This window comes from Mangifera indica, chromosome 4 (genome assembly GCF_011075055.1).
Source record: "Mangifera indica cultivar Alphonso chromosome 4, CATAS_Mindica_2.1, whole genome shotgun sequence".
Taxonomy (NCBI): domain Eukaryota; kingdom Viridiplantae; phylum Streptophyta; class Magnoliopsida; order Sapindales; family Anacardiaceae; genus Mangifera; species Mangifera indica.
Window position 1 is genome coordinate 19,031,292 of NC_058140.1, and position 15,836 is coordinate 19,047,127.

At 31.4% G+C, this 15,836-nt stretch overlaps 3 protein-coding genes across 4 annotated transcripts; 2 read left to right on the forward strand and 1 right to left on the reverse strand.

Annotated features, from left to right (window-relative positions):
- Positions 1–110: 110 nt before the first annotated feature.
- LOC123212884 (PLASMODESMATA CALLOSE-BINDING PROTEIN 3-like) lies at positions 111–1,895 on the forward strand. The gene is made up of 4 exons (XM_044632111.1): positions 111–187; positions 386–628; positions 718–754; positions 1,353–1,895. The coding sequence occupies exons 1-4, from the start codon at positions 136–138 to the stop codon at positions 1,588–1,590; spliced, it is 570 nt and encodes a 189-aa protein (XP_044488046.1). The 5' UTR covers positions 111–135; the 3' UTR covers positions 1,591–1,895.
- A 617-nt stretch (positions 1,896–2,512) lies between these two features.
- On the reverse strand, positions 2,513–7,034 carry LOC123212953 (uncharacterized hydrolase YugF). 2 transcript variants are annotated; one of them, XM_044632211.1, is made up of 10 exons: positions 6,642–7,032; positions 5,589–5,683; positions 5,408–5,505; positions 5,239–5,288; positions 4,813–4,908; positions 4,600–4,689; positions 3,711–3,803; positions 3,485–3,580; positions 3,186–3,251; positions 2,513–2,956 (listed from the first exon to the last, which is right to left on the reverse strand). In XM_044632211.1, the coding sequence occupies exons 1-10, from the start codon at positions 6,810–6,812 to the stop codon at positions 2,834–2,836; spliced, it is 978 nt and encodes a 325-aa protein (XP_044488146.1). In that variant the 5' UTR covers positions 6,813–7,032; the 3' UTR covers positions 2,513–2,833. The 2 variants fall into 2 exon arrangements, with proteins under 2 accessions (XP_044488146.1, XP_044488147.1); XM_044632212.1 differs by lacking the exon at positions 2,513–2,956 and having other exon boundaries at positions 3,191–3,325; positions 6,642–7,034.
- Positions 7,035–8,772: 1,738 nt separating this feature from the next.
- On the forward strand, positions 8,773–12,401 carry LOC123212980 (erlin-1-like). Its single transcript, XM_044632261.1, has 9 exons — positions 8,773–8,955; positions 9,598–9,718; positions 9,816–9,883; positions 9,959–10,018; positions 10,127–10,285; positions 10,946–11,092; positions 11,562–11,776; positions 11,874–11,982; positions 12,066–12,401. Exons 1-9 carry the CDS (start codon positions 8,854–8,856, stop codon positions 12,156–12,158), a joined length of 1,074 nt encoding a protein of 357 aa, XP_044488196.1. The 5' UTR covers positions 8,773–8,853; the 3' UTR covers positions 12,159–12,401.
- Positions 12,402–15,836: the final 3,435 nt, after the last annotated feature.

Below are 15,836 nucleotides of genomic sequence, written 5' to 3' on the forward strand. Positions count from 1 at the left end.
TTTCTCTCTCTCTGTCTCACATACTCTACCAGCTTTCATCTCAACCTCAACAAACTCTCTTAAAGAGTGTTTTGATTTCCCATTCCCCCCCCCCCCCCCCCCCCCCCCCCCCCCCCCCACAATCTTGCATTAATCATGGCTGCTGTAGTGTATTTAGTGCTTTTCTTGGCCATGGCTGGCCATTCAAGTGAGCTACTTGATTTTTCTTTTTCCTTTTTTATTCTTACCACCTTTGTTTGATAATCTTAACTCAGGAAATTTGCTAAGAGGTTTCTCTGTGTTTCCCGCTTTCTCTTGTGCTTTTCTTTCTTTTCTTTTGATGTTATATAATAATTATTCAGACAAAAATCCTACTTTACTGAGGCTGTTTTTGCTTTTGTTTCAGGTGCCCTTTATTGTTTATGTAAAGATGGGGTAGCTGATTCAACTCTTCAGAAGGCTATAGATTATGCTTGTGGATCTGGAGCTGATTGCACACCGATCATCCAAAATGGTGCTTGTTACAATCCCAACACTGTAAAAGATCACTGCAACTATGCTGTTAATAGCTACTTCCAGAGGAAGAGTCAAGTTAATGGCAGCTGTGATTTTGCAGGCGCTGCCTCAACTAATGCCAACCCTCCTTCCAGTAAGTCCCTTTTTCAAAACCCTCTATTTATTTCTTTTACCATCTATTCTCTACTCACTCTTCTTATTCATCCTCTTAATAATTCCCAGATGTTGCATCCAACTGTGTTTACCCTTCAACTGCCAGGTTTGCTCTCAGCTTTTTACTTGTTTCTGTAATTTTAATTTCATTTCTGTGAATTTGTTCTTTGTATTGTATTCTTTCTTCTTCCCATCTCAAATATTACTTTTTTTTTCTACCCTTTGGAAGGATTAATCTCTACTGATAGGGTTTCAGTGTCAAGAATCTGATTCCCAACTCTTATGATTGAGTTTTTGCTTAAGGGTTTTCTTTTTTGTTAGGTACATAACCACTTTACCATTTCAAGTTTGTATTTTTCTAATTATGTGTGATTCACACAACAAATTTGAACTGCGAAATGGGTTTTGCTCCCATAAGCGAAATCAATAATTTCAGATAAAAATAACAAATGTTTATAGATCTAATATCTGCATCAATTTCCTTGTCCTCTTAATTCAGTGGCTAGCGTCATGTTGACAGCTGTGACCTGTAATGATGTTGATATTTCGTTAGCCCTTTGTCCTTTCCCACCATAGATTTTGATTCCCAGATTTCTATCTTCACTTGACATCTGATATTTTCTTTTTCATCTTGCTGTTTTAATTTATTTTGGGGTTTGTATACTGATTCTGTTGGTGGGTTTGGCTCACTTTTTACGAAGCAGCACAGGGACTGGCACCACACCAACCACAACACCAACAACATCAACCACACCTTCACCTACAACAGGCAGTCCAAATGTGTTTGGTGGCACCACAGGGACTCTCGGCCCGACAGGAAGCGGCACCGGCGGCATCACCGACTCTAGTGCCGGGTCTCGGCTTTCTAAAACCACTCACTGGTTTTTCTCGATGGCTGTGGTTTCATCACTAGCAACTGTGGGGTTGAATCTAGTACAGTGAAGCTAAGAGGAAGTGAACTGGGGTTTGATGTGGGTACTAGATTTCGCCACGAATGGATGGGGGGACAAGCATGTAATTTCACAATGGTCTAGAGGCAAAACCCCAACAGGATTCTTTTTTTACCTATGTGAAAAATTGGGGTATTTGATTCCTCTTGGGTGATGTATATGACTGCTATTAGCGGTAGAACTAGAACCTGATCTCTTCGTTTTAGATTTTTCCTTCTGTATATCTAGGGAGAGGCTGTATTTTTTATTTTTTTTTTGTCTATTTTTGTTTAATGGAATCCCAGCCTATTTGTCCAAGTTCTGATTTACTTTTGGGTTTCTTCTATCTATCTAATTTGAGCAATTTGTTTAAATGCTGAGCGAGAACCATAACCATTTATTCATTTGATGGACCAATTTTTGACAGAAATTCACGGGAGAATAATTGAGCTTTGACAAACTGCAGAAGTTGAATGAATTATTCGTTACAAAAATGTATAGAACTTATGGGCTGATTATGACTTGTGAACCACCTACCAGCCATTCTATTAAAATCACTAAACTATTAATCAAAGCAAATGGGGTGGCATGCACTTAGTAAAACTTGTAATCAAGGCAATTTAATTAATTCGATACCACTTGTTTTTTTAAATTGCTAAAATTCTATTGCATATCAGTAACAGTAAAAGACACTTTAGCATTCCATAATTTAACATACTATCACAAACAGATTCATGATGTTGAAACTCAATCAAAGGCAACATATTAAATTGGCAAACCCAATCGAAAGATACCATGGCAGAACTAAGTTATTCATCAAAGAAACAGGTTGAGAAACAGATGAAGGAACTCAGAAGCATTCATCGCTCCAACAATTGAAGCATTTGTTTGATCAAGCAAATGAAACTGAATAGAAGCGAGGTAAAACATTCATGTGGGATCAGGATGACAATTGTATGCTTATATAGTGGACCTAGAACATTTCAGACTGTGACAAGGATTCTTTTGACAAGTACATTTCACTTTAAATGTGCAAGGATTTGAATGAATGGCTGACATCGCCTTTAACTGTATAGCGGAATGCAAGTGGGACACTGAAGCACAAATTTACAAGATCCAAAAATTCACCCATTTTACAGCAAGCAGTGACTTTAAATTACCACTATTTTATCCATACAATGAGCAATCTAAGTAAAATTGGAGAGATAAGTAATTAGACCTTCAATGCTGAGGAACGCATTGAACTCTTTATGTTGCTATTTTTGTTTAATGAATTCCAGTATCAACTTTGCAACGGAACTTGGCTTTTCCACATGAGGAAGGTGACCGCAGTCTGGTATTTGGCTTATAATTGCATTCGGCAATTCACAGTGCAATCTCTGCATTATATTATTACAAAGGGCACACAAGTTAACAATTTTAAGCATCCAGCTTTACCAAGTGATGGTCATAAAAGTAGAAAGTTCTAGCTCAAGGAAAAAGGATAATTTAAGTAGTTCTTATCAACCAAAATCATGTTCCTCCAAAACTGTTACTATGATAGAAATCACTTTTTTGTAAAGTGGACTTTATGCCCACAAAGTAAAAGCTATCAGTTTTAATGCTTACAACTCCAAGCTTGTTGCTAATGATCTGGTCCTCCTCACCCCATATGATAAGTGTCTTCTGCTTCACCTGTGCAACATATTTTAAGTAGCATGAGGGAGAGAGATGATATCTCAGGGTATTTATTTAGAAATTTGGACTCCCTGAAAAAAGAAAAGCAAGACCACAACATAGAGGCAGCTGATTAAGAAACTTCAGAAAAAAATTTAAAGCAGTTTTCTTCGAGCATGATACTAAGGAATAATCATTTTGGAGAATAGCTACAACTTATTCTCTTAAATGGAAAAGCAATCTGGACAAACCTGGTCTATCTGAGTACGGACACTATAACCACCACTAATCATAAAATTTACAGTGGCATCTTCCCACCAAGGATATAGACAATGCAAACGGCCCACCTGGGTAGGGTTACAAAAATAAAGTTGGCGTTAGAATCAATTTCACCCCTACAGCATCCTTAAACATTCTGGACCATAACAAAGCCAATGCCACAATAGCATTATTAGCAATAATGACAGAAACACTTACATTTGTCCAATCTTTGTTGGTATCGAATGATATACCATTGAAAGCCAAAAAGTTCACATACAAGCGTAGAGGAATGCTCTTCAACAAAAGTACCTGGCTCGCAAAAAGCAATAATGGTTACAGCAATAACGTGTTCGAAAATATTGGGGCTGTATCAAGTCTAGAAACTGTAGCATGGAAAAACTAGTCCCACTAACTTGTAAATCATCTTTCATGGACCACTGGTTCATAATACCATTTGTATACTCTTTTTGATAGAAAAATAATTATTATGTTTCCTTTAAAAGAAGAAACGATTTTTGCAAAATGACAGACAATTTCAAGTGTACTTGATTTTAATATTAGATCCATCAACATTATCTAACCTCAGAAGGTTACCAAGATATGCTACATTGAATTCCAAACAGCAGCAAAATAAAGTAATGCTTGTTAAGCACAATTGTCTTCACATAAAACACAAAAGTCTAGTATGATATATCTCATAAAGAAGAGAAGAAGCTGAAGAACTCAAAAATAGAAGAAAAAGTGAAAGGGAAAGATAAGATAGCTTCCTCCAGCTCTTTCTCATAAGAAATATATCGAAAGATTATGTTTATTTGGGTTAAATCCCTTAAACAATCTGTTAGACGAACCTGCATCTCACGATGCATGTAAGATTTTTAAGCCAGCTGAAGATGCAGCAGTTTCAAATAATAACAAGGTGATAATTTCTCTAAACTATACACCTCCCAAAAGTTTTAGACAAAGTCAAAAATATTTTAAAGATCAACAAATTTGGCATTTTATAATAAAAGATTGCTGTAAAAATTATACCCACACAACACACAAATAAGAATCTATATTAAAAGATTTTGACTCTTGGTATCTATGCATCGAGTAGAAGAATCACCCCAGCATAGGCTACTGCTCTTGGTAACTTTGCAAGGTTTCCAGTTCCTTCAGCATATACACTTGCATCAATCAAAACCAAATTTTCCACCTGAAAAAGATAAGGAAAAAAATGCAGTAATTTTAGCGACTTCAGTCAAAATATAACTACTAACTTCTCCAATATTGAACATATATAATGCATAATCTTTAGCTCAATTCATAAAATACTTACAGCTTCTGGATGGTTGACAGCAAAGTCAATTGCAACAGCAGCACCAAGACTTGGACCGACCAGTATCATGGGCCTTCTGATGTAAGACTCCCAAAGCTACATGATTTCCAACATACACATTTTTGGTCTCAGCATTATGAAAATAAAATAGGTTTGCTAACTAAAGACGAGGTAAGTTTATTATCCTACAATTTCGTGATTGATGCTCAAAGTGGTGTTTGATAACAATGGTGAACAATATCAATACCACATGAACAATCAACAAAAACAATACATTAATGATTAACACATAAACATCTGCTAGAGTCACCAAGAGTCATAATTCTGCTTTGTGTCATACTAAATTCTTCTAACATTTAATAGCCCAAGATAAGGAATCTCTTCCATACAAAATCCAAAAGATGACCTCGAGACAACAAAACTTACCTGATAGAAATGCTCGCGCTTGGAGGTCACATCACATGATGGAAGTCTTCCTAAAAAGCACAAGAATGAAAAGAAAGAAATATTTTATAACTAAAACAACAAGGACAAACAGAAAATTTCAAATTACCGGCTCATTTAAATTTTCAGAGATATGAAATATAAGACTAACCTAAATCAGAGAAACCCCACCCAAGAATATCAACAGCCCAAGTCTCCAAACCAGCCTCCTCGAGTAATGGGAAGGTATATCTCCATTCTAAACAAGAACTGGATATAAGATGTAATGAAATTCTACAGACAGTATGTAAAAATTTTTCTATAGACAATGGTATCTTTTGTGTATGTGGAACCTGTCAAAGCCATGAAGGAGAACCACTGGGTTTGTTGTGCTTTGTACCAGTGGCTTCACAAGACTACTCAAGATACTACTCTCTGAAAAGCTTACCTACATTGTCCACACACTCAGAGTGAAAGGGACAAACATACAGCTTGCATATGTGCAACTAAGTAGATTAAAATTGGAACTGCAGCTTATGACGTCAAAATGTACTGAATGCAATGTAGAGCTTCCCAATCTTGACAAGAAATAACTGTTCTTTATGTCAATAGAATTTCACATATAAACTTTTTAGATGAATAATATTGAATGAACTCACATTACTTGGAATCAGCAGTCAATTAGTGTCATGCATTTAAACTAGTAAGCTTCACTAGAAATCTCCTTAGTTGAAAAATATCACATGCCAAAATCGGCATTTTGTCAATACCTCATACTTATTAGGCAGATTCTTCTCATATTATTTATCTTTGGCACATCCAAGATAAAAAGTTCAACTTTGTGATCCAATTTATTATTATAATAACCCATACTGAACCAGGCTAGTGACTCAGCTTTAGAAATAAGGTTCTGACCAAATTCTAAAGCCTGGGAAAGCAAAATTAAATCGCCTGATCGGTGAAATAAGAATGGGACCACAAATCTTGTGTTAAGTGTAAACAAATCAAAGGCTTGATCATACAATGCACTTGTCCCTTGAGAATTCAACAATAATCTATCAATACAAGGATTTAGTCCAATGATAAGAGCAATATGAACTGATATAAATAAGCCTATAGCACAAAACTCCATAAAAATCACATGCAGAGGAAAGAAACAGACTTCTTATGATTAAATCGATGTCATGTAATATATTCATCAATTTTCTAAGTCAACAATCATCTAAACTAAAATTATAAACAGACCATGTTTAACTTCCGCGACAGTCCCAAGAGTTCACAATTGGAGTGCATTACACATATTTTGATTCAATATAAGTATATAACTTGTATTGCGTGATAAAAATAAGATCTTAAAAACAGAAAATAACAAGCGGAAGCAAATAATTGATAGAAGCGAGAATCACTTGAACGGTAAGTCTCTCGATTCTTGTCGCCAGCTTACGAGCGAAGGGGTCTTTAATGTTTTCAACTTCTCTTGGTAGAAACGAAGGAAACTTCTCCGCCATAACTTTGAACCGCGTAAATTTTCCGCATTTGAATGCCCCTGGTGCGGCGCTGGCTGTGAGGGCGAGCATCTTTGCACCGGCCGGTGGCGATAGCACCACCGCAGCTCTCTTTGCGATTTAACGGATTCGTTCTGTTTTGTGTGTGTGGTGCCGCAGGACCTGGAAGTAGATAGCGTGGCTATGCTGTTCGTGATTTACTATGTCTGCGTTACGCGATCCAGACGCGCGTGATTTAAATGTTTTTAATTTGTATATTTTTGTATTGTTTTCCCTCCATCTCCAGTGCCGCATTTGGGATTCTTCTATCATTAAGAGTTACCGCAAGGGAAGTTTGGTTACAGGTTTTTAAGATTAGTTTGGTAATCTATTTTTTATTTTTTTATTTAATTTATTAGTAATAAAATATTACAATAATCTTTTATTACTAATGGTGACGTGATAGATAATATAGGTGGTAATCTGATTACCACTTTCACTTTAAGTATTTAAAGATTATCAAAATAATCTTGATTTTATTATAATTATATTATTATTTATTAATTTTTTGAGCTAAAAATAAATTTATTTTAATTAATATGATAAATAATATAAAAAATTTTAAAAATAATTATATTCAATGACATTTAAGTAAAATAATTTATTAGTAATCTTTTATTATCTTTAATCAAATACAATAATTATTTATATCTACCAAATTTTATCAAATATAATAATCATTTATACCTAATAATTTTCTAAGTAATATATCTTCAAGATAATCTTTTTATTTTGATAATAAAATATTACCCAAACTAAACGTCTCCTAACATCTATTTTCTCATACACAAGTTCTCGGAACATCCATCGCTATCGAAGCTGAATTTACCGTGAAAAAGACATTATTGGACTTTTATATATATATATATATATATATATATATATATATATATATATATATGATTGTTATGTTAATTTTGTAAGTATAGATGTATATAAAATAGTTTAGATATGAGCCAATATAATATGATATTACGGAATATTATATCGATATATGGGCTACAATAGTGTGAACTGATTGTATGATCTAAATCCATTCATCTTAGGTACACCAATAATACTGAAAGAGGGCTTTTGGTTTGAGTAATATTTGATTATTAAAATAGAAAGATTACCTTGAAGATAGATTACTTAGAAGATTACTGCGTATAAATAATTACTATGTTTGATAAAATTTGATAGATATAAATAATTATTGTGTTTGGTTAAAGGTAATAAAAGATTACTAGTAAAATATTTTACTTAAATGCCCTTAAATATAATTATTTTTAAACATTTTTTATATTATTTGTCATATTAATTAAAAATAAATTTATTTTTATCTCAAAAAATTAATAAATAATAATTTTTCTATAATAAACTCAAGATTACCCCAGTAATCTTTAAATACCTAAGGTGAAGGTGGTAATCAGATTACCACTTATATTACCTGTCACGTCAGTATTGGTAATAGAAGATTACTGTAATCTTTTATTACTGACAAACCAAACAAGAGAATAAAAGATAGATTATCAAAGTAATATTAAAAATCTTTAACCAAACACACCCGAAAAGTGGTTGAATTTTTAGAAAACCACTAAAGAGAGAGAAAATTTATGGATTATGGAACTGATAAAATATTGAAAGGCATCAAATTGTAAAAGAGAATGAATGAATTTTTAAGGTTATAAATATAATATTTTGAACTTTGAAAAAGTGATTATTAATTTTAAAATATAAAAATTTTAAAATGATGAGAATGAAAAATTAATTTTTTTAAATTAAATAAAAAAATTATTAATTTTTAAATAAAAAAATTATTAATTTTTAAAATTAAAGTAAAAAATTAAACTAAATTATTTTTTAAATAAAATTTTAAAATGGTAATATTATTTTTAATAAATAATAATATTAATTAAAATTAATGAATTAATGAGAATTTAAAGTTTTATAATTAATGGATAAACAATTCACAAAAGAATAAACTTTGGGTAGGAATGAGTCCTCCGGCCCAGTCTGTATGCACCTCTCTATTAGACAAAGAATGAATGAGCAAACGAATTGGTCAGTCAATTGAGGGAAATTAAAAATAGCCATGGATCAACAGCAGGAGAGAGCGGGAGCTCAGGTGCCACCGGCTGGCGATTCCTCAGCCATTCTCTCAGTGTTCCTCGCTTTCATCGGTATATTTGCCATGGTATACATTCTCTTCTTCTCTACAATCCGTACTGCGTGTCTTCATTTATCCTTGCTTTACGCCATTTCGATTGTTTAGTCAATTTTAACTTATACTATGAGTTGATTTTGTGTTATCTTGTTAAATTATCACACCATGAGGCTTTTACTGGACTAACTTTTGTATAATTTTATGGTCAAGCTAAGCTGTAATTCTATACCCTCAATTTTTTTTCCATTTTCTGGGCAGTGTTTAGAGGAAGAGTTTGATTGAGAATCGAGAAACTTATATTGGAAACAACTGGTATTGTGTTCCACAGTAGAAAAATGTTATTTGCTTAAACTGAAATGAAGAGATTTTGTTGGTTTACAATGGTGTGAAGCCCTCACTATGCACTAATGTCTTCAGAAAATGGTTACCCCACCAATACTTTGTGAATCGTCACGTGCTCAGCTTCATCGTTAGGGTTTCTTGTATAATTTGTTATGTCTTAGCTTTCATAAAACAATTGTTGAGGTGTTCTTTGTTATTGGCTGTCACCTTTAATCCTTTATCATTTGTTTATGATATGCTAGGTTGATTTTATTGAAGTATCTGATATTTTTTCTAGTCGGAATAGCTTATGCCTATAAATTTATTACATTTCCATAAATAAATTTCTAGATATTGATTCCATCAGCTTCAAATATCAATAGTAGTTTATCCATTTTGCACCAAGTCCCAGAAGGCCATGTTGGGGTATACTGGAGAGGGGGTGCTCTTCTAGATACAATTACTGGTCCAGGTCTGCTATGATATTCCTTTCCTTTGTGATTTGCACAGATATAGTTGAATACATAAAGCTTATTCACTGCCCACACCTACTGTTTCTGGAATTTCAGGTTTCCATCTGAAGTTGCCTTTGATAACCCAGTATGAGCCTGTTCAAGTAACCCTTCAGACTGATCAGGTATATATTGTTTTCAAGTTATGAAATTCTGGATTTCTGCATGTGCTTGATCCCTTCTTCTGTCTGAAAATGAAGGTGACTGACATTCCTTGTGGGACCAAAGGTGGTGTCATGATCAACTTTGAGAAGATAGAAGTAAGTCTTTTTGATAGTCAATGTAATCATGATGTTCTACTTCACCATGCTTATATTAACGAATAGTCTAACTTCAATTTTCTCTGTTATTTGAATGTTCTTTTGCAGGTTGTTAATCGGCTTCGTAAGGAATATGTGTATGAGACACTGCATGACTATGGTGTGCAATATGACAAGACTTGGATATATGACAAGATTCATCATGAGATCAATCAGTTCTGCAGCTCTCATTCTCTTCAACAAGTCTATATTGATGTGTTTGATCAGGCATGAAAAAATACATTGTAGCTTTGAGGCAATATATCATTATATGAGTTACATATTCATTTCACTATTCTACAGAAATATTTTCTGCCCTACTAAGATCAGCCTACTTTATCCTCATTCATTTTTGGTGTCTCCCTAAGCTTCTCTCTCATTGAACGTCAAGTATGGTGTCTACCTAAACTTGTCTCTCTCATAGTAGAAGTTATTGTCTTTTGCTGTAATTAAAGTTATATTTCTTTGAATTTTCTAAGGAGTGCTATAATTGCAATAAATTTCTGTATTTCATTGCTTTCTACTTTAGTTAATTTCACATTGTTGTTTGAATCTGCAATATACCTTTTAGTGTGCATATTCGTTGCAGCTATTGTTTGTCTATTTCAATGTACTTTTCAAGATAAACTGTATTATGAACTTGGATATGATTTTTTTCTTATAAAAAATCTTCAAAGAATATAAATTGAAAAAAAGGTATTTATATTAAATTAAAGAATGCCCTTTTAAAGAGTTTTTGGCTCAGGCTTTAAATCTTCACGAGCTTGCTCTGGTATATGCATGGATACTTTGATACATACAGTGATCAATTTGTTTGTTTGTGAGTTTCTCCTTTTTTTTAGTCAAAATTTTACTGCATATTGACAAAGATCTATCTGACTTATTCAGATTGATGAAAAGATGAAAGATGCTCTTCAGGTTGACTGCACACAATATGCTCCAGGCATTGAAATTATCAGTGTGCGTGTCACAAAGCCTACTATTCCAGATAGTATTAGACAGAATTTTGAACAGATGGAAGAGGAACGGACTAAGGTGAATTTGCTAAATCTAATAGGCTTTTTTTTTTTTTTTTGGTAAGTTAGTATTTTTGTTTTACCTTTTTTTGACATTTGTGTCGTAAACAATGTTTTTAAGAGTTTAGTCAATTATGCATGTTTAAAGACAAGGGCCTTTACTGTTGTTACTTTTGGAATGAGGTTCGTGTGGTTGAAAATCTTCGTATTTTTTAGTAATTTACTTTGCTTTTATCAAATATTTATGGTTGTGGCATCAAAAGTAAACAGAAAAAGAAATTATAATTCCATCATTTAAGGTTATTGCTAAACCTGGTATCCTCCATCAAACATGTCTACCACAAGCATTCATGCATGAGTGATGTGTCATACATGTTTTCATGATATAACATGATAGAACAATGCGGTTGGTGGTTTTCTTGTGTGTTGCATGCAATCTTGCATGTTACCAATAATATTATCTTGTGTTTTGCATGTTACTGGGGTAGGTGTTAATTGCAATTGAGAGACAGAAAGTGGCGGAGAAAGAGGCTGAGACAGACAAGAAGATGGCCATAAGTGAAGCAGAAAAGAATTCCAATGTTAGCAAGATCCTCATGGAGCAGAAGTTGATGGAGAGGGAAAGTGCCAGGAGGCAGGAAGAAATTGAAAACCAAATGTACTTGGCTCGTCAAAAGAGCTTGTCAGATGCTGATTTCTACCGGTAATATAAAGCTTTTTCATTTTCTCTGTTTAGAGTATTAATATATGAAAATAAGATATTGTAAATATTTAATGGTATTCTTCTGTCACTTTTGCAGCTTAATGAAAGAAGCTGAAGCAAACGAGTTAATGCTTACTCCCCAATATCTTGAGCTTAAATTTATTGAGGCCATAGCTGATAATACAAAAATTTTCTTTGGCGACAAGGTTTGTTAACTCTCACGCCCATGCCTTCTTTTGTTTTCAAGTGAGAGAAAGCACGTGATCCCAGTTTTGTCTTTGTTTTGCAGGTACCCAGTATGATTTTTGATCAGAGACTGCTAGGAAGCTTCCTTCAAGAGGTCTCCAAAAATATATCTAGGGAGATCAGAGCAGCCGCTTAAATTCTAATTAGTGTATATTATAATATAAGTTGGTGAGGAAACTGCCACAAAACAAGAAGAACGGATTGATTTGTTTCCCAATCTACATTTTGCCTTTGGTAGGGGCAATCACTGTTTTTCTTGGCCACCAGTTGCAGGGGTTGCCAATCCGTTGAATGAATTCCAACTGTTTACTGCAAAAACCATGCAATTACAGTTACAGGTGTCTATCAGTCATGATATATATGCTTGTTTTTATTCCCATCTTTCATTAGCATAGGTTTTGCAGCACTGATATCAATTTCAAATGCATCCAAATTGATAGCAGTCTTTCTATATTACAGAGGATTGATTGTCTTAGGGGTTGGTTACTACCAACGATGGTGTGTTACCATCTGTCTTCCCTTGGAAAAAGCCCTAAGGTCGAAGTCAAAGGCTTCTGTGCTGCTTGATCTCTCTTGACGAAGAGAATGGCCTACTAAGGTCTCAGGATGAGATTATGAACCAGTGGCCACAATATCAAAAAAAGTTCTTCCTTAATCGTTTTAATAATTAATTTAAAATTATTTAATTATATAATAATACATCATTATTAATATCTAAATTAATATTTAAGTATATATAATTTTATTATTATTGAAAAATTTTATCAAATACCATAATGAGACATGTCTAAAAATTTAAATGATATAATTAAAAGGGCAAAAGACTATTTTTCATCTAAGTTTTGACTTAATCTAAAAAGTATATTTATGATAGATAAAAAATTTAAACACTTATCTATTTTTAAACTGCCTTTAAATATAAGGGTAAAATCGTTATTTAATAATAATATTAAAAATATATAATTTTATCTCATTTTTCTTTTCAGATTTAAAAATTAATAGTTAACTCTCATACTTGAATTTTGAAAAATAACTTTTTTTCTCTTTAAATTCCTAATTTTTTTTCACTCCTCTCTCTGACCATCAAGAACTGATGTGATTGGAAGTTAAACGACGAATGTCATCTAAATCTGGACGACACCTATCATCTTTTATTGGACAACGCTAGATGATGAAGCATCGTTCAGTGAGGACGACAATTGTCATCTAGAATGGATAGGGGAAAAATTGAATTTTTTAAAACTTAATTTAAGGAAAAAAATAATAGTTTTTTAAACTAAAAAAAGAAAATGAGATATAAGTTTAATTATTTTAATATTATTAATAAAATAACAAATTTATCCCTTGACCCTAACAAAAAATATATAAGTGTATCTTCATAGATTAAAATTTGGGTGAGTATTTAAATTTTTTTATCTAGTATGAATTTATATTTATCATTTCAATAAAACTTAGGTGGGAAATTGTTCTTATCCCTAATTAAAAAAAAAAAAATTAAAGTCGTTGGCTATTGGTAATGAAGCAACCCGTTAGAGTCAACATCTGCCTCGACTTAAAAAATAAAATATTATTATTTTAATATTTCAACTTGAAAATCCAACGAATTTTTAGATTTTATTAAACCATTTTCTTAAATTTTAAAATTTTAAAAAGACTCAAAATAATTGGCTAATACAATGTATGTCTAATTTTAAGTATTTAATTAGATAATATGTTTTCACTGTTCTTGAATTCTGAAAAGCTTTGCCCTGAATTTTGAAGCCCTTGAAAAGAGAAGAACGGTTAGAAGTGATAACCCATGTGGCTCTAATCTAAATCTTTAATATGAGGAACTAGCATTCATTCGGTGGGAATAAAAGCTTACTCTGTTAAGCTAATCTATTTATTATTATTAGAAATTTTTTTCTTTTATTATAATATTATAATTACTTAATAATTTTAATTTAATATAATAATAGTAATAATAATAATAGCTCACACAATAATTATTACTATATATCAATTTAAATAAACACAAAATATATATTTATTAAAATTTTTAAGTCATTTGATTTAAAAAATATTATATTATTAAAATAAGACAATTCCTTTGAAAATAGATTAATTTGAAGAGTATTTGGTATAAATTATTATTATATTTGATAAAATTAGATAAATATAAATAATTATTGTATTTAATGAAAGATAATAAAAAAATACTAATATATTATTTTACTTAAATATCTTTGAGTATGATTATTTTAAAATATTTTTCATGTTATTTATTATATTAATTGAAAATAAAAATATTTTTATTTTTAAAAAATTAATAAATAATGATATAATTATAATATTTTAATATTTAATATGATAATAATCAAATAATATCACTATTAATAATAAAAATTTATTAAATTTTTTTTATTTATAAATAATATAATATTTAATTCCCATCAATCAAACGCCTCCTTTCCAAGTGTTCCTTCTCTCTCTTTTCATTTACGGGTGGATATTCTTCTCGCTTGCCTCACGCTGTTTCTTTCTTTAAATAATTCAATACAATTTTTCTAAAATAATAAAATTATTGGCCTTTAAATTAATGCATATTTAATTTTATAACCATGCGTTGAGGATTCCTCCATATGTACCTACTCATTATTGACTAATTCCATCTTTTACCATATAAAAAATTATGGCCGAATAACTATGTTCTACCCAAATTTTAGTTTATTTTCAAAACATATTATGATATTTCAAAAACTATTTTATTTATTTATAAACTAATTTTTATTAAATATAAAGGTAAAATTATTATTTTATCATTAAATTTTAAAATTTTATATTATTTTTTTAATTTAAAAAACTTACAATTTTCTCTCATGATTAAATTTAAAAAAAATCATTTTCTCTTACTCTCTTATTTATAGGATTTTATCTTCTCCAATAAAAGATGATAACGTCGAATGAACCATCCGGATCATCTAGATCTAGATGACGATGAAATATTGTCTGGACAATTATCTTAACATTGTCATACTTCGTAAGAGAAAAAGAGTGGATGATCCTGAGAGAAAATCAATAGATGTCCTTCATCTTTCGTCGAAAAAGATCGGTTAATGACCATTGGAGATGAAACCCTAGAAATGAGAGGAAGGGGAAAGTGAATTTTTTAAAATTTAATTATAGAAGAAATTTAAGAGTTTTCTAAATCAAAGAAAAAATGATATAAATTTTTAAAATTTAATGATAAAATAACTATTTTAACTTTATCTCAAATAAATTTTTTTAATAAAAATTAATTTATAAATAAATATTTAAGTTTTTCAAATATTACATGTGTTTTTGAGAGTGCTCTACAACTTGGGTGGGGCATGGTCCTTTGCTGAAAAACATATGCCAAGTATCCCAGTTCCATGAAATACCACGTCCACCTAATCTTTGCAAATCTTTGAGTGCCGCATTTGGGATTCTGTTCTGTGTCAGCAAATGTTTATCTGATATTGACTTCAATTTCTCAAGTTACATTGATGCAGACAGACAGCCCTGCCTACTAACCCAGCAAGGCAAAAGACGTAAAAACCCAAAAAAGAAATAGGCCGAAGAAGGGATAAAATTACAAAATTATAAATTACACTTACAAAATTTAAAAAATCTATAATCTTATTTATTAATCAATTAAATTACAAATTTTTATTTAAAAAAAGAATAAAACCATTATTTCACTAATTATATTAAAAAATATAAAATTTATTAAATTTTTCTCTCTTAAATTTTAAAAACTAATATTTAATCCCTTCTAAAAGTTTTTTAATTTTAAAAAATTACATTTTTTTCT